General features: G+C 41.0%; 8 protein-coding genes across 8 annotated transcripts; 4 read left to right on the top strand and 4 right to left on the bottom strand.

Annotated features, from left to right (window-relative positions):
- Positions 1 to 196: 196 nt before the first annotated feature.
- L201_003368 (uncharacterized protein) lies at positions 197 to 2,027 on the bottom strand (the record flags this gene model as incomplete). The annotated part of the gene is made up of 5 exons (XM_066219123.1): positions 197 to 452; positions 580 to 791; positions 875 to 1,060; positions 1,133 to 1,624; positions 1,734 to 2,027. The coding sequence occupies 5 exons, from the start codon at positions 2,025 to 2,027 to the stop codon at positions 197 to 199; spliced, it is 1,440 nt and encodes a 479-aa protein (XP_066075220.1).
- Positions 2,028 to 2,886: 859 nt separating this feature from the next.
- On the bottom strand, positions 2,887 to 4,364 carry L201_003367 (uncharacterized protein; the record flags this gene model as incomplete). The annotated part of the gene is made up of 9 exons (XM_066219122.1): positions 2,887 to 2,919; positions 3,043 to 3,119; positions 3,216 to 3,341; positions 3,399 to 3,414; positions 3,472 to 3,538; positions 3,599 to 3,699; positions 3,787 to 4,041; positions 4,108 to 4,202; positions 4,259 to 4,364. 9 exons carry the CDS (start codon positions 4,362 to 4,364, stop codon positions 2,887 to 2,889), a joined length of 876 nt encoding a protein of 291 aa, XP_066075219.1.
- Positions 4,365 to 5,391: 1,027 nt separating this feature from the next.
- On the top strand, positions 5,392 to 6,123 carry L201_003366 (uncharacterized protein; the record flags this gene model as incomplete). Its single annotated transcript, XM_066219121.1, has 6 exons — positions 5,392 to 5,472; positions 5,537 to 5,548; positions 5,669 to 5,741; positions 5,876 to 5,906; positions 5,965 to 5,992; positions 6,058 to 6,123. The coding sequence occupies 6 exons, from the start codon at positions 5,392 to 5,394 to the stop codon at positions 6,121 to 6,123; spliced, it is 291 nt and encodes a 96-aa protein (XP_066075218.1).
- Positions 6,124 to 6,281: 158 nt separating this feature from the next.
- On the bottom strand, positions 6,282 to 6,665 carry L201_003365 (uncharacterized protein; the record flags this gene model as incomplete). The annotated part of the gene is made up of 3 exons (XM_066219120.1): positions 6,282 to 6,433; positions 6,504 to 6,561; positions 6,627 to 6,665. 3 exons carry the CDS (start codon positions 6,663 to 6,665, stop codon positions 6,282 to 6,284), a joined length of 249 nt encoding a protein of 82 aa, XP_066075217.1.
- Positions 6,666 to 7,342: 677 nt separating this feature from the next.
- Positions 7,343 to 10,418, top strand: L201_003364 (uncharacterized protein; the record flags this gene model as incomplete). Its single annotated transcript, XM_066219119.1, has 4 exons — positions 7,343 to 8,688; positions 8,758 to 8,817; positions 8,868 to 9,278; positions 9,332 to 10,418. 4 exons carry the CDS (start codon positions 7,343 to 7,345, stop codon positions 10,416 to 10,418), a joined length of 2,904 nt encoding a protein of 967 aa, XP_066075216.1.
- A 437-nt stretch (positions 10,419 to 10,855) lies between these two features.
- Positions 10,856 to 13,230, top strand: L201_003363 (uncharacterized protein; the record flags this gene model as incomplete). The annotated part of the gene is made up of 10 exons (XM_066219118.1): positions 10,856 to 10,892; positions 10,956 to 11,221; positions 11,281 to 11,356; positions 11,413 to 11,896; positions 11,958 to 12,225; positions 12,295 to 12,509; positions 12,565 to 12,591; positions 12,647 to 12,847; positions 12,901 to 12,937; positions 12,994 to 13,230. The coding sequence occupies 10 exons, from the start codon at positions 10,856 to 10,858 to the stop codon at positions 13,228 to 13,230; spliced, it is 1,848 nt and encodes a 615-aa protein (XP_066075215.1).
- A 501-nt stretch (positions 13,231 to 13,731) lies between these two features.
- L201_003362 (uncharacterized protein) lies at positions 13,732 to 16,205 on the top strand (the record flags this gene model as incomplete). Its single annotated transcript, XM_066219117.1, has 10 exons — positions 13,732 to 13,768; positions 13,830 to 14,095; positions 14,150 to 14,225; positions 14,276 to 14,765; positions 14,818 to 14,894; positions 15,261 to 15,381; positions 15,440 to 15,466; positions 15,544 to 15,744; positions 15,812 to 15,848; positions 15,909 to 16,205. 10 exons carry the CDS (start codon positions 13,732 to 13,734, stop codon positions 16,203 to 16,205), a joined length of 1,629 nt encoding a protein of 542 aa, XP_066075214.1.
- Positions 16,206 to 16,675: 470 nt separating this feature from the next.
- L201_003361 (uncharacterized protein) lies at positions 16,676 to 18,925 on the bottom strand (the record flags this gene model as incomplete). Its single annotated transcript, XM_066219116.1, has 4 exons — positions 16,676 to 17,011; positions 17,066 to 17,964; positions 18,025 to 18,229; positions 18,305 to 18,925. The coding sequence occupies 4 exons, from the start codon at positions 18,923 to 18,925 to the stop codon at positions 16,676 to 16,678; spliced, it is 2,061 nt and encodes a 686-aa protein (XP_066075213.1).
- Positions 18,926 to 19,456: the final 531 nt, after the last annotated feature.

The raw sequence follows: 19,456 nt of genomic DNA, 5'->3' as shown, positions 1-19,456 counted from the left end.
CCGATTTTGACACTTTATACTGTAATATGTCTAAGATACTCATCTATACTTGTATATATCTATAATAATTCTATAATAATGTGAAATGGGAAACTCTGGCAATCCCCGGAACGTCATTTAACCAAACTTCTGAGTATGCTCTGATAGGAACCCATCGATCCAATCTATGAATGGCAGACTTCGGTCACAACTTCCACTATCGAGTTTTGAATATTCTATCAGGTACATTTTCCCCATCTATATGTCTTCTGACATTTTCATTCTTCAAAATGCCATCTGGATCTACACGTTGCAATACATCTCTAAACTCGTTGAATTTAGGATAAATAGCTTCTAAATCTTTTGGTCTGAGATTGTGTTGTTTCGCCCAATGTGGTCTACCACCGTGGGATGCAAGTAAAGAGGCGAATTTTTCATGGAATTTTCTATATGGTACAGCTAAGCCGTAAGGTCTATTGGAGAAGAGAAACGTGAAATTGTCAGCGTGATCTCCTCTTGAATATGTCGATAAATGGCAAGTGAACTTGTAAGGGATATAGTTGAGGGAGGTAGATCAATCGTATTGGACAATCAACTCACCGATAAGTTACGACACCAATCCAGCAAGTTTCTCTTCCATAACTTGGACTCAAATAAATATCATCTTTGGCTGACCATCTAATTTCTATTGGGAAATGTACTCTTAGTCCATTATGATCTGCTGCTTCTTGGTTTAACCATTCTCTCATTTCTTGTAGACATTGTTTGGCTAATGATGCATCTATTGCCCATTCAAGTGCGTATTGAGGGAACTAGCAGGCGATATCAATGTAAAGATTAGTACTCCGTATAAAGGTTAGCATTGAGGGACAAGTGTTTGTCAAAATGAACTCACCAAACAATCAAAGTTCAAGATTTTGTAACCATCATCCACAACGTCACTTTCCTGATTTGCCAACCACCAAGCCCATTTGCCTACTAAAGGAGTAAATGAAGGGAATATACGAGAAACGAAAAGGAAGAGTTGGGTTATATGGAACCCAAGAATATGTGCGAGAAGAGAAGATGTGGGTTGAGCAGGCTAGAAAATAAGAACGAATGTCAATCATTGTGCCTTGTTTAAAGCGATGAGGTATGCAAACATATGACTCACTTGATATGTCCTATTTGCTCTACCGACAATCATACCTTTTCCATCAGGATACCACCAAACTCTAACATGCTCCGCACTACTTTTAATTTCATCTAAATTGTTCAGAACTTCATCTACAGACTTAGGTTCTTTAGTCTCTCTTAGCCTGAAGGCATGTTCAACTTCGATTTCAACCTGTAACATCAAACCAGTTGAACCTAAACCACATAAACTTGCTTTGAACAATTCAACATCTTCATTTTCACTACATCTCACTACTGGTGCGCCAGGTAAAGGTAAAACTAATACTAATGACCTCACGTGCTGTGATAAGACTGGAAACTTCACACCAGATCCATGAGATGCGGTTGAGATTAATCCACCAATGGTTTGATCTGAGATAGATCCTATATTAGGTAATGCTAAAGAAGGTGTCGAATGTGCTAATGTTGAATGTACAGAATGTAATGTTGTACCAGCTAAAAAGGTTGCAGAAAGTTTTTCATGATTTACCTGAGGACATGGAATGATGCAATCAGTACAAGGCGAAGACATCTAAAGAGGCGATATATACACCAAGATCCAAAAGAGGAATTTGGCTGATGAAACACCTTGAACTCACTTTTATCAGGCCTTTTAAGCCTTCCATTTTAACTAACCACCCATTTGTACAAGCCAAATCCGAAGGTGAGTGACCTACACCGACAGGATGTACTCTTGCACCTTCTCTTCTGGCTAACTCAATGATTTGCCTACATTGTAATTCCGTTGTAGGTGCAAATACTCTTTGAGGTTTACATTTAAACGTTTGTGCCCAATTTGAGAATGTTGCTTGAGGTGATGATGTCGGTATCGAAATTGATTCTAAAGCGGCATGTAAACCTTGAGTGGTTACTGAAGTGAGATCTTCAGACATTTTCAATATATTCCTTTCTGGCCAATTCTTCATGCACAGTAATTCTAGCTCAGATACGAACGTTGCTCAATCGATTTAGTATTGAGATGTCGGTAAGATCGCCGAACTTTTAGGGGTATATGTCTAAATGAAATATAAAAGTTTATGTATAAAACGTTCTGTCTATACACAATCGGGTATAATCAGATATCTAAAATAGATATCTAATATTTTTAGATAAGGAAGACAACAATGATGATGATGAAGCGTTAGAATGCACTTATCAACATGATAATAATCAAGTATGATACAGTAAATTTGTTTCGATGGCGATTGTTAGTTAAATTCCTAATTTTCAATGTTTACCCTTTAGAGTCATCTGAAAATGTCTAATTGCCGTGATTACTCAGTACTCAGCTTCCCCCCTGAAATCACGCCGCCCATCGTTCAGATCGGACTAATTCCCCGTAAGATGTTATAGGTTACTTCTGACTAAGACAGTCTTGATTCAATACTGTGTATGCATGCAGTCACCGTGTATCAAAGTCATGCGTCTCGACCGATGCCCGACAGAATGTAGGATGGACAGCTATGAGATAGCGTAACAGATCTGATGATCACATAATATCTTTATGGAAGAACAACATACAGAAAATTGTAATTGGGCTTCAGATCGGGATGCTAAAACGATTGTCCTTTTAGAATTGAATTCGAGCTACGCTCCCTATTTTGATGACGAATACTTAATCTCACACTTGTAGTTAATTCCTCTTTTCTTCCTAATCTTCGATGTTTATCTCGTTGGAAGGAGATTTGACCTGTATCAGCAATATGTTAGCCAATAACTCGTATCATTTTAGCAGCAGATGCAAACGCAGACTCACGCTTCACGGTACATCTGATCGTCCGTTTTCTTGAAGAATTGCCAAAAACGAGCGATATCGATTGATCACATCAGCACTTGGCATCGTATTGACAGTTCAAATGGTCAAAGACCTTCGGTGTAAGCCGATCCATAAAGTAGAAAAATGCTCACCCTGAAAACGCAAATCCCTGCAAAGATAGCGCTGGTAAAAACAAGTGAATCGTATATGAACCAAAAGACAAACCAGGCTATAAGGCGAAATCAATTTACAGTTCAGTTCAGTTCCTGCTGACATCATCAAGCACAAAGATAGGAAATAAGCTTAAGAAAACTTGACTACGTACAGCTTGTTGGCCATCCTAATAACTCAGAGAATTGAGCACAATCTGATGTATTTCTTTTATCAAATAATCTTTCATCTACATAGTCCCAAACTACATAGAAAAGATTCATGACTCCGACAAATAAGACTAGATAACCAACAAGGATTGTCAGCATATTCATTAACGGGAAGATGGCGAACTTACCATAAAAGCGTAACGCCTAAACAGGACAACATGATTAGCTGTCATATCCATACCAACCAACATTTCCACCTACATTTCCATGATCACCAAACCATAATCCAATTAAAATCACTTCACATGCTATTATACTTGCAAATGCGCTGGATTTCAAGGCAAGTATCAGTTTAAGGTCAGGATTACTCAAACTCGTCTCCACTTACATCCAATGATCCGCTCTCAATATCGGTACCAACAATCCGAAATGTATTACCAATGCACATGCTTTTGAAGCGACAATATCGACTAAACAATTGATTAGGAGCTATTTCGCTGAGTGCCTAATTATAGAAGGAGTCTTACAAGCGCAAAACTACATGTCAGCCATATTCGATATTTCTCTAAAACTCACCACAAACAAAAACCCAACTATTGATGATCCAATATATCCCGAAGCTAAAGTTGCTACAGCACTCGGACTCCAGAATGTTTGAGCAAAACTAGGCATAGCGTAAGGGTTTCTTGGTATCCTTGGTGTTGTTCTCATCAAACCCATAACGTGCGTAGCTCCACCATCATTAGGATCTATACAAATACTGACTACTTGTCCACCACAAATTAGACCCGTTATAAGGTGAAATAACTCGTGTATGCCTACAGTTAGAAGCTATATATAATATAAGTTGGTGGGAATCAACCAGTGAAAAGATACATATTCAGAGATAAAACATACCTTCAAACCTGCTATAAAATCCCGCAATATCGGTAAATTCCATGCTATCAATATAGCTAAAAACATGACACATCCTGCTATCACCGTATTTGTTTCTGCGGAATAGCTATCAGCTGGCCGTTCAATCTCTACTACTACAGAAAAGACCCACGGAAAGAATTTGGGGTGATATTTGCTCTTGTAGTGAATGTATGCAGCGTTGCATTTGTCGATACCGCAAAATCAATAATAGGCTGAGAAATGTTGTTGGGGGGCATTATTGGGAGAAGGATTATGGGGAGGGAAATCGTAAAGGGGAGGGTTGGTCTGATTGAGGGATATTAAGGAGATAAGAAATATGTTGAATAAGGAATGTGTAAGGGAGACAAGGATCGGTGAGTGGTCGGCGTTGAGGTTATATGTAAATATTTGTACGTCTTTCTCGTTGACTTTCAATTAGTGCTTCTTTATGAAAGGACTATTGAAATTTAGGTCTTCGTGTCTGATTTCCGAGAATGGTTTTCGAAATTAACGACCAATTCCTTTAAAGTGACATTGGGTATCCTGAAAGTGATAGTGTCTGCTAATCTATTACGTCTTTAGCTGTTAAAGGGGATGAGCTATCAAAGTCGCTTTGGAATATTGATGTCGAGATGAACGGGATATAGATATCTCAAATCGTGAAATAATGTATATGCAAAAGGAAATAAAGATGAATGAATCAATTTTATTTTCTGCATCAACATGATCAGACCGCGTGCATACAGAATGTATCTCAACTGTAATGTTTACACTGTATCGTATTTGTATTTCAAGTTGATTGATATTCTACTCCTTCTCAGCCCTTACCCCTCACCTCTCTGCCGTGTTTTCATTTTCTACTGAACATTATTCTCGATTGCGTATTTCATCGGTGTGCCTTCCACCTGCTATAGCTAGCTTACAGCAGATAAAGGACCCTTTTGATGTTGATATGACTTCCGACTTCAGACTGATTGAGGTACCTACCTGTCTTTTTGCTTGCATCGTTACCTAGATCTCCAGTTTATAGCAAGGAGGATTCAAAGGTTTCACCTTGCGTCTCTAAGTTATATGGTGATACAGTATTATTATCGAGTACGAGTCGCGCCACAATCAGGAGACAAGGCCGATCTCCGGTTTTATCATGATCTGAAATTTGATTCCGTCCGTCATTCTCCGTTTCTTGTTCTCATCGTTTGGTAGCTTGTTATCAAAGTAGTTATTCTAAGTTAGCGACTATTTGAAGTATATCTGTCAGCTATAACCTAAAAACTCGCCTTCAAAATGTCTGCACCAGCCGTCATCCCTACACCTCCAGCCCCTATCGCTGCTCCTATCCCAAGCGAAGACCAAATCGCTCGAAAGGTAAGTTCCATTGTAACCTGTCATAGAGGATTAGATGTAAATCACCGCTGATGTGTTATTATAGTTCGATAACTGTGTAAGTCTAAGTAATTATTACAAGACAGTTTAGCGAATGAAAAGCAGACACTAGGAATATACCGAGGACATTAGAAGCTAGGACAAAGCACAAGACTAATATCCATCTACACTTTTCCAGGTTGCCGACTTACTCGTCAATGCTGGTCTCGGTTTCGGTGTTGGTGTTGTAGCTTCTGTCCTCCTTTTCCGAAGTAAGTTGCTTGGCCCTCCTTTTAGTTTATAGAAGGTTAAGAACCCTTGTGATCGACCACATTCCTTGCGGAGAAGGAATTGCTCGTGTTCTATGCTTTTTGTACAAATGAGCTAATCAAGTGTTCAATTTCAGGACGAGGTTGGCCTGTAGCTCTCTCAACTGGGTGAGCTTATCGCTTAGAAACTACAAGATATATGTGTAACATGCTGACAACATAACAGTTTCGGTGCTGGTGTCGCTTACTCCAACGTAAGCTAGCATTGTTGCGAATGGTCGTTTCATTATACGCTTTATTGATAGTAACCCTTTAATAGTGCAATTATTCCCTCAACCCTTACGTCCTTCCTGGTACCAAAGTACTTCCTGCCAACAGATCATAGGATTTAGAAATAACATATACATGGACGGAGTGGGATACTATGCATGTTAAAAGCTGAACACACATCCTCTCGCCAATTTTTCAGAAATTATTGTCGTTAAACGTTGCATGTCATGATTCTAATCTTGATTATTTGATTATAAGGATAAAGTAATCAAGCTATTGTCGAGGCGCGAACGCCGATTGTTGAGAGTCGTGATCTTTTCCTTGTACTTCCCAAGGCACTCCTCCTACTTGACCGATCCTTTCTTGAGCTACCTTTGCATCCGTTATATCTCGAGGTATTGTACGTTGTTCCTCTCCCAAATACGCTATAGAGTTCATCAGCTATCTTTGATATATAATTTCAAACTGACAACTGAAATCAAAACCTATATTCACCTCTTCTGTATAGGATTGCAGTAGTTACGACCAGTATGGGAAAAGACACTATGATAGTCTGCAAATATAAGTAAATGATGTGAGTGAGGATTTACGGAATTCAGGCATATTCTCGTAGCTTACCCTTAAGCGTTTCGCATCAGCACTCATGGGAGGAGCCATCTTCTTTAGCTGACAAGTCTTGTTGTATATGACCGCGTTTGAGCGAAGCACAGATCTAGGTATTAGCTAGGATGCATGTGAATGATCACAACGTTCACGTTCAAATCGTAAATGATTGACGATTCTATGATTTAATTGTTGCCGAAACGAAAAAAGAGAAAATTACGTAAAGTATCGGGATGACGGGGTGATCCGGTAGGCTGTCCTTATTACTTTGCTTTTTAACTATTGTCTTGATTTTGCAATCTTATTTTCAGCTATATTCTATCTTTCTGGTCTGTTATATCATTCTTTATTCTTTGATCCACATCGTAGCATCTATCCAACTCTCAAGCTTGTCATCAACATATACAGGAAATCTTGGCAATCCTTCTTGTTATTGGAACAGTCATAAAACGAGCAATCTTGGTTCTGCTAAAAATCTGCCGCTTAGGTATCGCTAATGGACAACCTCTTCTAACACCGTCAATTGATATTACTGAACAGACATTTCCACTGACTGTGAGTGGCGCTGATATCACAGTCGTCTCCAAATTCATGAGAAAGCGCTAACGCAAGCTCATGAAAGCATAGGTTGGTCCATTTCAATTCACCGGTCAACAATAACGCTCATCTATCTTATCAGTGAAAACAGTAAATTGCTTTCGTACGTTCAGAAGATACCAGATTTTGTCACAATGTCGCACTTCCCACCATTTCCACCCAACCAGTCTGGACGATATTCACCCAATCGTAACTATGGAGATAGACCACCATTTCCTCCGCCTATGCCACCTCCTCGACGAGATTTCCCACCCTACCCTTATCCACAATCAGCACCTCCACCTCCCCCTTCCACTTATCGACCATATGACAATTACCCACCTCAACCTCCTAGACCACCTTATCCTTCTTATGATCAACCCCGTGGACCTTACGAGGATCATTATGATCCATACCAACCTGCTGTCAACTCGTATAATCCTGTTCCTATCCCTCCTCCAATCCGCATTCCGCCAATTGGCTATCCCTCAGCATCAACAATCGACCAACCACCCAGAAGACACTCAAGACAACCATCTCCCCCAACTCGAAGATCAGGTCCCACCTTCCCCAGACAAGACCTTAAACCAGCTATCTCTGGTCCACCTGAGTTAACACTCACGACTCATCCTACTACTGTCAATATCGGTGGGTTTACAGCTGCAGTACATGCTCTGCCCCCATCTCGCCTGCCCATCACTAAATACGTATCCCTCAATCGAGATGACGCAATCGATCTACACCGTCAGCTTTGCTCTTCTCGGTCCTCAGTCTGGTATGCCGATGGATCTAGCAGAGCTGGTGAAGCATGGTGTGCAGCAGTAGAATGGAAACTTACCACTAATCTTGGTGGTAGTAAAATGAGAGGTCATATTCTGGGAGGTGATGCTTTAGAAGCAGAACTTGGAGGTATCTTCAAAGCAGCTGAAGGTTTCAAAGAACTACTTCAACAGTCAATCAAGGATGGTCTGCCATTCTCTCCTGAGCTTACCGTTTTCTGCGATTCTCAAGCAGCTATAGTCGGTATCGACACTTCGTCTCGACCAGAAGCTCTCAAATTCGATCAACTCTGGCGGGACATCTGCTCAGAATACCTTCAAGCTCATATGACACTGGTGTGGATCCCCAAAGATAGTGGCGTGGAAGGACATGTACTCGCCGATAAGATTGCAACTGTTGGGGCAAGTAATTCGTATCTAAAGAGGAGAAAGGATAGGAACTTAGCAGATATATACATGAGACCGGGTGGTGGAGAACCTGAGCCTTCAGCTGGTTCAGTACCTGGGCCATGGCAAAGAGGTGATTCGGATCCATCGAGACCCAAGATACCGTATGATCGGCCTAAACCTACCGTTTTATCACCTCCTGTTATTGCAAGCAGTGTCGCGAACGAAGTCAACAATCTCAAGCTCGATCTTGGTGCTCCACAACCTTCATCCGAAACTCTAGATGGCGAAGACGAAGGTATACAACCTCAGGAGGGTGCAATATTCGTCACACAGTAAGTTCTTCTGCCTGTAATAACACTACTACTTAGATGCGCTATAAGCTTACCGGGGGTATTTGTCAGCTTTCCTCACGAGGCATCTGCCAAAGATATCGGTATCTTGTTTGCGCAATATGGAGAAATGTAAGTATCCTTTCATCGCATTTAACGTCAATACTAATCGATATCTTCAGTCTTGCTGTCGATATCTTTCACATCTCTCCGACTCTTCCACGTTATGCCAATGTCACGTATAGCAATCCTGCTTCCGGCATCGCCGCCATCAACGACCTTCACCGAAAGCCAATCAACCTCGATACCACTTTTGCTCATGAAAATGAAGCAGATCTCGAATTATGGAAAAATTGGGGAGGTCAGATGACTGTAGTCTTACATGAACCACCTCGTATAGTTCCAGCTGCTGTAGAAGCGGACTTCCCTGATCTTCCAGATTGGGCAAAGGGAGATGCACACAAGAACGAGGAGGAGGAGACTATGGAAGTCGAAGGACAGATGAAAGAGGAACGATCTCCGTCGCCAGATCCGGAGGGAAAGAAGCGAGAGAGAGATACACAAGTTGAGGTAACATCATTGCCAACGGACTCGTGAGTATTTCACTCTAGATCAGCGTGAATACGGATACTGAGGCGCATTGCAGATTACCGGAACCATCGCCCAAAAGAGTTCGACTCGAATCTGTCAGCGGGACTCAGTCCGTGGTGAACGATGCTTCCGATTCATTCAATTCTGTGGATTCCGCTGCTACTGTCGTTGCTGATCCTGCTCACATTGGCCCTGCCTCTCTGACTGAAGAAGTGAAATCTCATCTGACCGAAACCTCTCAACAGAGAGAACTCCCCCATGTCAATGAGAACGTTAATATCAAAGGAACTGTATCTACAGATCCCCCACCAGCCATTGGCTTGCCACCTTTCCCTTCCACCTTAAAACCTATCGAAGGTATCAAGACTTTATCACCACCACAAGATCCACTTTACAATGTTCTACATACAAATGGCCAACAAGCTACTCATACACCTTCTGCCTTGCCTCCAACTCCATTAACTGCTGAGCAGCCCACTAATCCGGAAGTGTCTACGTCAGGATCCCCATATCAATCTATTCCTCAATCTACATCGTCAAGCTTAGTAAAACCCACAATCACTAATTCTGCTTCAGAACCTCAAGAACATCCGATCAAAATTAGTGCAAAGACTTTACGAGCTCATCTGTCCTTGGTACAAAACTCGCTTACGAAACATGAAGTTAACAATTGGATTGCTCATACTTGTCTTATAGCTCATGATATTGATCATGCTCGAAGAGCACTTCAAGCAGATCTTTACGCAACAGACGAATGTTTCTTATCTGGTAGAGAGTTGGAAAAGACCCTGATCTCAAGAGGATTTACAGCCTCAAGAGTTGACGCTTTCATTACTAAAGTGCTTAAGGTTTTAGATGGTATTGCAGCAGCTGAAGAACCTGAATCTGAACAACCTGTTTCGGAAGAAGACATTGAAAGATTACAAAGTGAATTGACTGAATCTCTTAGTAATTTCCCTAACGAAACTAAAGAAGCTATGTCAAGTGCTGCTAGAGTAATGGAATTCCTCGTTAGAGGTAAAGATCTACAAGAAAAGAAAAGACTGGAAGTAGAAAGAAGAGTCAAAGTTTTGGAAGGAATGGTTAAAGTTGGTGAAGTTGTAGGAGGTGTTGTCAGATATTTATTGACCGAAGACAAATAACAAAATAACAATATTGATAAAAGTACTGAAAAATGTACATCAAGGAGAATTATGTTTAGTATCTTGTTATAGTTAGTCATAGGATAAGGATAAGAGGTATGTCGATAGTGATATTTATATTGATAATCACGGTTATGTATCTTGTGCTATGTCCAAAATACGGAAAGTATCCATATATTGAGACAGCTAATAATCCCTGCTGTAAAGAGATCACTCACTGTACCAGGATACCAAAATGTAATGTGATTGATCGGAGTTGAGTCAACCATCCACGCTTGGGCCACTTTGACAGTTTATTGAATTTTCCTTTTCGCGACTACCATACCTCCGCATTCCAGATCCACAGACTCCGGCCTTCCTCTTTGTTTTTTGCTATATTTTCCATCTGACTATATACATGCCATCAAGCAGCTATCAGAGGGAGATACTCAGTCGTAATGTCAACCTCAACATCCATTCCGAAATCTAATCCAGGTGAGTGATTTCTTAGATAATGCCTTTGAATACGATTCTTCACTAATTCTTGTCATATTGTAGGACCAAGGACTGGTCCTCAACTACATGATCATCAGAAAGTTGGATTGTCTAAACTTCTTTTCATGGAGAATGATTACCGTTCTTTATATGAAGCTATGGTTCGAGAAGACGATAAACTTGATAATCTTAAGTATTTGGACTTATCCGCTTTTCCCCACATGTGGCAACATGAAGGAGGTACCGAATGGAGCACAGCATTCTCCGACAAAACAGGAGAGGAAGATATTAGACCTCTACAAGGAAAAGGAATGATACTTGCTGATGAAGTAAGTCAAATTTTACTAAAAAAATAACTGTAGTCGTATATATGCTGATAATTGGTCAGATGGTTACGGGTAAAAGTATCATCATCCTAGCTCTTATCGAAGCATCCATGAAGGCTATCGATGATTGGATAAATAGTTCGTCTTGCTCATTTTAGGAATTCGATTGATCCAGCTGAACGTGAATTTACCAGGTCCACTTGCTGAATCAGAGATTCCCACATATCGACTTCCCAAAGAATACCGAATGGATGATATCTATATCGACACGCCTCCCCTTACAAATGTGAAGAATGCAAATTCGAAATGTCAATTCTGGTCCGACAACATGTTCAGCAATCCAGAAACCAAAGCCTCAGAATTAAGTCCCTTGAAAAGGTCGCGAGCTACTCTCATCATCTGTCCAAAAACAGTTATGGGAGTGTGGGAGAAAATCATTAAGAATCATTGGGATGGCTGGATTTTCTTTGGTACCATGAATACCACTCGTCATTTACCAGCACAGGATCGCCCCTTGCTCGTCTACAGCCATTATCAAAACCAGAGGAGCGAAGACAGAGACGCCCTTACACAAGCGGATATCGTTATCACTTCCTATGAGGGTGTCCAGCCTGGCGAAAAGAAAAGTAACCTGATCAAGGACTTGATATTTTATCGTGTCATTTTGGACGAAGGACAGTAAGTAGACGTTGTCAGCTTCTACCAAGCAAGAACGAGGATCAATTAATTTGTCTTGCAGTCATGTGAACGTCAGTAGTACTTTGAGGTACAAACACATCGACGCCATCCATAAAAGGCATATACACATTCTTAGTGGCACACCCATCCTAAACGATCTCAACGAACTCAATACTTATGCTCGATTGTTTGACCTTCCATGCGGTTTGACATCTTCAACAATGTTCCAAAGAATTATAACTACTCCAGCCTATAGGAAAGACACTACGCTTATTCGAAATTTTGGTGATATTTTCTCGATCCGACGACTCAAGACCGAGCTGAACGATGTCAGTCTTCCTTCCAAAACGATCAAGGTCTTTTGGCTAAGCAAACAGATGTTGCTCGAGGCGCTAAAGGGTGTTGAAGATAGGTCCCAGGTGCCTTGGGCGAGCAATAGCACACGTCTAGGATCGAATGATGATCAAGCCAGAGATAAGTGGCTCGCCGAGTTTAGTACACGCAAACAATGGTGGTCGAGGAAATATATACCGATCACTGCCAAAGATTCAATTAAGATGAAATGGTTTAGATTCTTCTTAGAGGAACGAAAGGATGGGAAAATTGTTGTTTTGTGAGTCGGTCTTTGGTAATATTGAACAGCAGGATTAGCTCATACTTTGAATCAGCCATCATTGGAAGCATACCGCCACAATGTAGGTGAACGATGACTGTGAGGTTGTCCCCGCTGAAATCTTGATTTTGTTTCAGAGCAAAGAAGGTACTTGAAGAGAATGCATACCATATCCAAAGCCTCACAGCTGACATGAATACAGAAGATCGAATCAAATATACTAAGAAATTCAACGAGGATCCGGAACAGAAATTTTGCCTGTTGGCATCAATTAAAGTAGGAGGGGAAGGAATGTCAATGACCGGCGCAAATATTTGCGTCTTCCTAGATCTGATGTGGTGAGTTTCGATCACATCTGAATAACGATTTACTGGCTGAATAGTCTACCTAGGAATCCTGCTTGGCATGCTCAGGGAATGGATCGATTGGTAGGCATCGAATTCTTGACCCAGCTAATGTCGCTAACGATTTTGCATGATCTTAGCATCGACAAGGTCAAACAAAGCCAGTCACAGTTTACATGCCAATGACTCGAGGTACTTATGAAGAAGAGATATGGCTTCGTCAAAACACCAAACGAGGTTTTCTAAATTTAATTTACCCGAATGATCCCCCTGGAAAATTACGATTGACAGACTATCCAGCTGAATTACTTCAATGGCTTAGGGACAATCCTGACCCTATTGAAGAAGGTGATGAGAACGACGAAGCCGAAAACTGAGAACGCTACACCGATTTGTAGATACTGACAACATTACCTTTTGCTTTCCATGATTATAACTGTACTTGCGTAGCCCTATACACTTACATATATATTCCTTACTTTACCATTCATCAATATGCATGGTTGATAAGTCACGTAAGTCCTCAAACTCGTGTAGATTAATCGGTTCGATCAGAAGCGGCTTTTCCAAGACTCTGGTCATTCTAGGTGACTATCAATAATCAGGTTAGATAAATCATGAACGCACAGGCCACTTTCCCCGTTCTTTCCTTTTTATGTTCCCTCGCGATCGTTACTGTACTATCAGGAAACATGGTCGGATGATTTCTTTCTTCTAATTTTCCTCTTCCTTTTCTTTTTCCTTATTTTACATACGCCGTCATTGAATGTATATTGTTTGAGCGATTAGACATCATCTTAGCCTACTTTGATATCCCAAATAGCTCACACCCAAGCTTCGTTGACTTTGACTTCCAGCCCGATTGACAGTAGTTCGGCATGTCAATCCCAAGACAAGTTCCAATGACGGATCCTGGTAAGTGACTTATGCTCTAGTCGTATGTAAAGTACTGTTCGCTAATCAATCAATTTTGCAGGTCCAAAGATTGGCACGCCTTTACATGATCATCAGAAAGCAGCAGTATCGGAGCTCCTTTTTAAAGAGAGTGATTACGGCTCTTTGTATAAGGGTATCGTCCGACAGGATCCATCCTTGAAGAACCGAAAATTTCTGGATCTTTCCTCTTTTGGTCACATGTGGCTCAATGAAGGGGATGGGACTTGGAGTAACGCATTCACCCATAAAGTGAGCGAGAATGAGACCAGACCATTACAAGGTAAAGGTATGTTACTGGCGGACGAGGTAAGTGATTACATGTTCTTCTCGATTGAACCTGAAAGCTAACCTGAGTTTTAGATGGGCACTGGTAAAAGTCTGATCATACTCGCTCTGATTGCTTCTACTATCGAGGCTGCGAATGAATGGGTCGACAGTAAGTTTTATTGAGTAAGCTTCTAGTCGATGTTGACCCCACGTTTTCAGCATACCAATTTGAACCCGAAATCCCCACCTATAGACTTCCAAAAGGTTATTCAATGAAAGACATCGTTGTTGATATTCCCCCTGAATCCAATCCACAGCTTGCAACGTTGACATCGAAACTCGCAAGCGAGAATGATCACGATCTAGATTGTGTTATCACTTCTATTAAATCTGCTCAATCGCCTAAGAGTTGTGCAACACTAATCGTATGCCCAAAGTCTGTTTTGGGTATATGGCATGAACATTTAGAGCAGCATTGGAAAGGAGACTGGACTACTCTTGGTGGTAATATACATCGTCAAGGTTATCGCCAACGACCCTTGCTGGTTCACGACCATTACGCCAATCCAAAATATCCCAACCTGCAAGCATTATACAAAGCAAACATCATCATTACCTCATATGAAGCCCTGCTCACCGATAGTCGGAAGGGCACAAACGGGACTTTAAACAATATGATTTTCTACAGGGTGATATTGGACGAAGGACAGTAAGTGATTTCTAGCTTCCAAGTGATACAAGCTTAGATATATTGCGCTTAGCCGGATACGAAATACGAATACCCAATCGTTCAGATTGATAGAGAATCTGAAAAAACGACATATACACATTCTTACAGGTACTCCCATTCAAAATACTCTTTTCGATCTATACGCTTATACTCGTCTTTTCGACCTCCCGTACGGCTACAGCATCTCTGATATATTTGACGAGATAGTCTTTGATACTGCTGTAGAGGATGAGCCGAATTTGCCTGCCCTGCGGATGTGGGGAAAGTTGTTTGCCCTACGTCGACTCAAGCGGGATTTAAATAGAGTTCCACTACCTGAAAAGGAAATCAAAGCGTTCTGGCTTAATCGAAAAATGCGTCAACAACACTTCAAAGGCGTTGAGGATCGGGTAACAAGGCCGTGGATGGATCAGCATCTGTACAACAAGGACTCCACAAAAGTCGCGAATGAAGAATAATACTTCTCCGACTTAGCAGCTCAAGTTACAAGAAATCCTGCGACCGATTATAGACCTCTTACGACACGTACATCTATCAAGATGAGATGGTTCAGGTATTTTCTTGACACACGACCCAAGCAGAAATTAGTAGTCTTGTCAGTTATGTCTTGTTTTTTCTAAAGACAATTGAGTGCTAGCTGACTGCCCGAACAGCCATCATTGGAAATTTACCTTTAAGGAGTCAGTATCTTCAACAGCGAGGTAATAATTTGCAAGCTAATAATCTGCAAGCTGACTATGCAATTATCGATCTGTAGGACTAAAGCTGTCCTAAAAGCTGCGGGTTATAGTATCGTCTACTTACAAAGCAACTTGTCCATGGAGGAAAGAGTACAAATTACAGCCAGATTCAATAGATGCAAGCAAGACAAGATTTGCTTATTATCGTCAATCAAGGTCGGAGGAGAAGGTTTATCTATGGTGGGTGCCAATGCTTGCGTTTTCCTGGATTTGATGTGGTAAGTGATCCACTTTCGGGATACTCAGGTGGTGAGCAATGTATTTCTGACTGTGGTATAAAAATAGGAATCCATCATGGCATGCGCAAGCGATGGATCGCTTGGTGAGCGAGATTCTTTTTGTACGAAATTATTGTTTGAACTTATTAAAAGACCTTTTATAGCACCGTCATGGTCAGAAACATGCTGTTACCTGTTATATCCCAATGATACAAGTCACTTATGAAGATAGAATCTGGACTCGACAACAGATCAAACGGGCACTTACTCGAAAACTGTTCCCCAATGATCCTAAAGGAGAAATCAATCTAGAGGCCGTTCCACCCGAACTGAAGGATTGGCTGAAAAGGGATGTAGATCCACTAAGCGATGAGGATGAAGATGAAGATGAAGATGCTGAACCCATTGAAGACGAAGACGTAGATACTGAACCTATCGAAGTCATAGAGATCGACGATTAAGCTTCGAGGTCTGTGTAGAAAAATTTGACTCCCTCATACACAGCTGTTGTTATAACTCACCTCCCGATCATCCTCGAAGTGGTTGTGCTAAAATGTACAAACGCCATGAGTGTAGGTTATTCTATATATATACGCAATTGATAACTCTCAAAGCGTCTGATGCATCGTGTAATTCGAGCGAGGTACAATAAGGGGCAGTTACCAAACCCAATGTCGGAGTTTCCGTCATCACTAATGCTGAAGAACATCTATGTCCAAGAATAGGGATATTGTCATAATATTATTCATTATATCACACACACGGTCTCTATGGAAATGTAGAATGAAGAGTATAATGCTAATGCTACGGAAGAAGTCGATTATGCTATTGTAAAAATATGAAAACTACTGTATATAAACAAACACAAACTGATGAACGCAAAACCAACTATGTATAACATGCTGTAATAAATCAAATACAATCAAAAATATCAATAACCATCATATTGACCTTCCTCTATGAATTCTGCCATATCATTATAAACCTTGTATCCTTCTCCTAATTCCATGAGCGATTCCGCATCCTCACTGGCGCATCTTGTTTCAGCTACACTTTCTGTACCATCTTCACTTCCATGGTTGGAAGCCATATCGGTATTGCATTTATAGCAATCGGCATCTTTATGATGTCTGTCTTTACATGGTGGATATCGAATGTGTACCGTTGAGGGATGAAGAGGTCTTTGTAATGCGTAAAGAAGTCTGTCAAGATCTTCAAAATTTTCGTCGTTCAAGGCAAAGCGTCGGTGTTTTTTGGAGGCAATATGCTGTAAATGGCTAAGTCAGTACTGCAAGATTGAAAGGCAATATCCCAAACTCACCACAGATAAGTCTGTGTACCTCAATCGACAGTTCTCGCAATATCCTGCAGCAGTGTCTTGATCCCGTCCCTTTAGACCCATATCCACCTTTTCCCTATTTCTCATTCTCATTTGAACCGTTATCGAAGGTTCATTGACAGGTTCCCTAGCTTGTTGTAACATCTTAACAACTTGATCTTGTGTCATGTATGTTTTGGTAGGTTGAGTGTAGCCCATACTTGCACGGCGACTAGATATTGTCGATGGATGACTATAAGTGGGGTCTTCCCGCTTACAAGCCGCTAGACGAGCATTTCCTTTCAATACTTGCACTCGTTTGGACATTTGCATGATCGCTCGATCTTTGTTTGAACCAAGTCCAGGAAGTCCGTTAAATCCACCGAAAACAGGTGTACCGGCAGTAGAAGTTGAAGCGATGGTCGAAGTAAGAGTAACACTGTTGCCAGAAGCATTGTGATAAGGTTGAGCCTCAGGGAGTTTAGGTGTAGTTGGAAAAGCTCGAAGAGAAGCTGATCGCTTTAGGTCGTGGGGTGGCTGCTCTCCTGCGAATGGCTTTCTTTCCACGTAAAGACTCCAAGCTCTTTCTCTGATTTTCTCCACTGGTACGTTGGTCTGCATTGATGAAGAAACCCGTAAGAAGCCATCGAACAAAGTGGGCCATTCAGGACCTTCCTTCTGATTGTGAGTATACTCCTTCACCATGATCGTTCTATGTTTTGAAGTAGCATCCTCCACGAGTAGGTATTTGTTTCCAGGTACAAAGTAATAGTAATCTGGTCGAGGAGCAGTAAGATCCCGCTCACGCGTTCCGTTGATCTTTTCGTCTTCAAGAAGGGTTGAAAGGGAATCTCGGGTAGCGTTCTCGACAGGCGCAATCCGAGAAAGAATATCGACAAGTTCTACACGATGTAATCAGCAAATGTCTTGATCATACAAAAATTAACGGGAACCTAGCTCACTCTTTATAGTCCATACCTTGATATTCATTGCCTCTGCCTTTTGTGCAAGATCTGTAACACCTGTTCCGTCCAAGAAAGGGTTATTGGATGATTCTCGGTTAACGACTCGACGAGTTGAGGCGATTGTTTTAGGATTTTGAGGAGACGGTAGAACACCTTTAACAATAAGATGGGTAACACGAGTGGAGAAGAACGAATCGATTTTCTGATATCATAGCAGAATCAATACCATTCTCAATGGAGATAACAGCAGAGACGCAAAGCGAAATAAGGTACTTACCGCTCCCATTCTGGTGACACGATGTTTCAGATTTTTTCCTGCACCTTCCTCTGCACCTATCTCAAAATGAAAGACCAATGTTGGGAAGACTTTGACCCATTTTGCTCTCCATTTCTCTTCTTCCGCTCTAGCAACTTTGACAGCAGGATCTACACTTTGACGATCTAATTTGATACGCTTAGCTTGTGCAAGAGTATAAGTTGATTGACTGATATCTCTTGATCGTTTGGCTTCGTTGACAAGTTTCAGATCTGGAGCGAATACATCAGGAGTAGCTGAAGGGTGCGGTATGGTATGAAAAGTTGCTGAAGGTCTTGATTTGCTTGCGGTGTTGGTATTAATCGACGCGAGAATTTCGCGATTAGCGAGCGCGCCTTTGGGGGTATTGGCTTCTACTCCTTTTTGCCATGATTTGAATACATCGAATTGAGAGTTATGAGAGTGATACGAGGGATTTCTACTTTTTTGAAATTCCATCTTGGACGACAGGTATGTAGGGATTGACGGTTTGGATTGAAGATTCAAGGAAGTGACGTTTTTGTGGGGGAGAGAAGGTTGAAAGGGGTTAGGAGTTGAGTTGTGAACGTCCAATTCTCCTCGGGAAGGTAAAAGGATTGACATATCCCGAGGAGGACTAAGCTAGATTCAAGAGTGAGAGAGACAGTATGACAGAGTTACGGTGCGTAGTAGAGGATATATAAAAGATTTGAGTGATATATGGAGGAAGATAACACGATACGATAAGTGACTTTATGATAAATATAAGATGATTATAATAAATATAATATGATGATGATGATCACACAGAGAGAGGCGCGTCCAACAAATATTATTTATCATTTATTATTTATTTCCCCTTTCACAAAGCCACCACGTGGTAAGGTATACGGTGATAAAGAGTTATAAGATTATATAAATTATTTAATCAGCAGAGAGTTTCTCCAAATCACGTGATCTTGTCCGGCAGTATATATATTAATATTATATATATATATTACATAATTATACTTTTACGTCAAAGTCATTTATTATTATATCGCATAAATCAGAATTCACCTGCCTTGATCGATATTTTGTAGAAATCGTTACAGGATTTATTTAGAGATCGTAGACTATCTGTCTCACCTCAATCCCTCCTCTCTCCCCTCATTT

Source organism: Kwoniella dendrophila, chromosome 4 (assembly GCF_036810415.1).
Source record: "Kwoniella dendrophila CBS 6074 chromosome 4, complete sequence".
Classification (NCBI taxonomy): Eukaryota; Fungi; Basidiomycota; class Tremellomycetes; order Tremellales; family Cryptococcaceae; genus Kwoniella; species Kwoniella dendrophila.
This window is presented reverse-complemented; position numbering and strand designations above follow the sequence as displayed.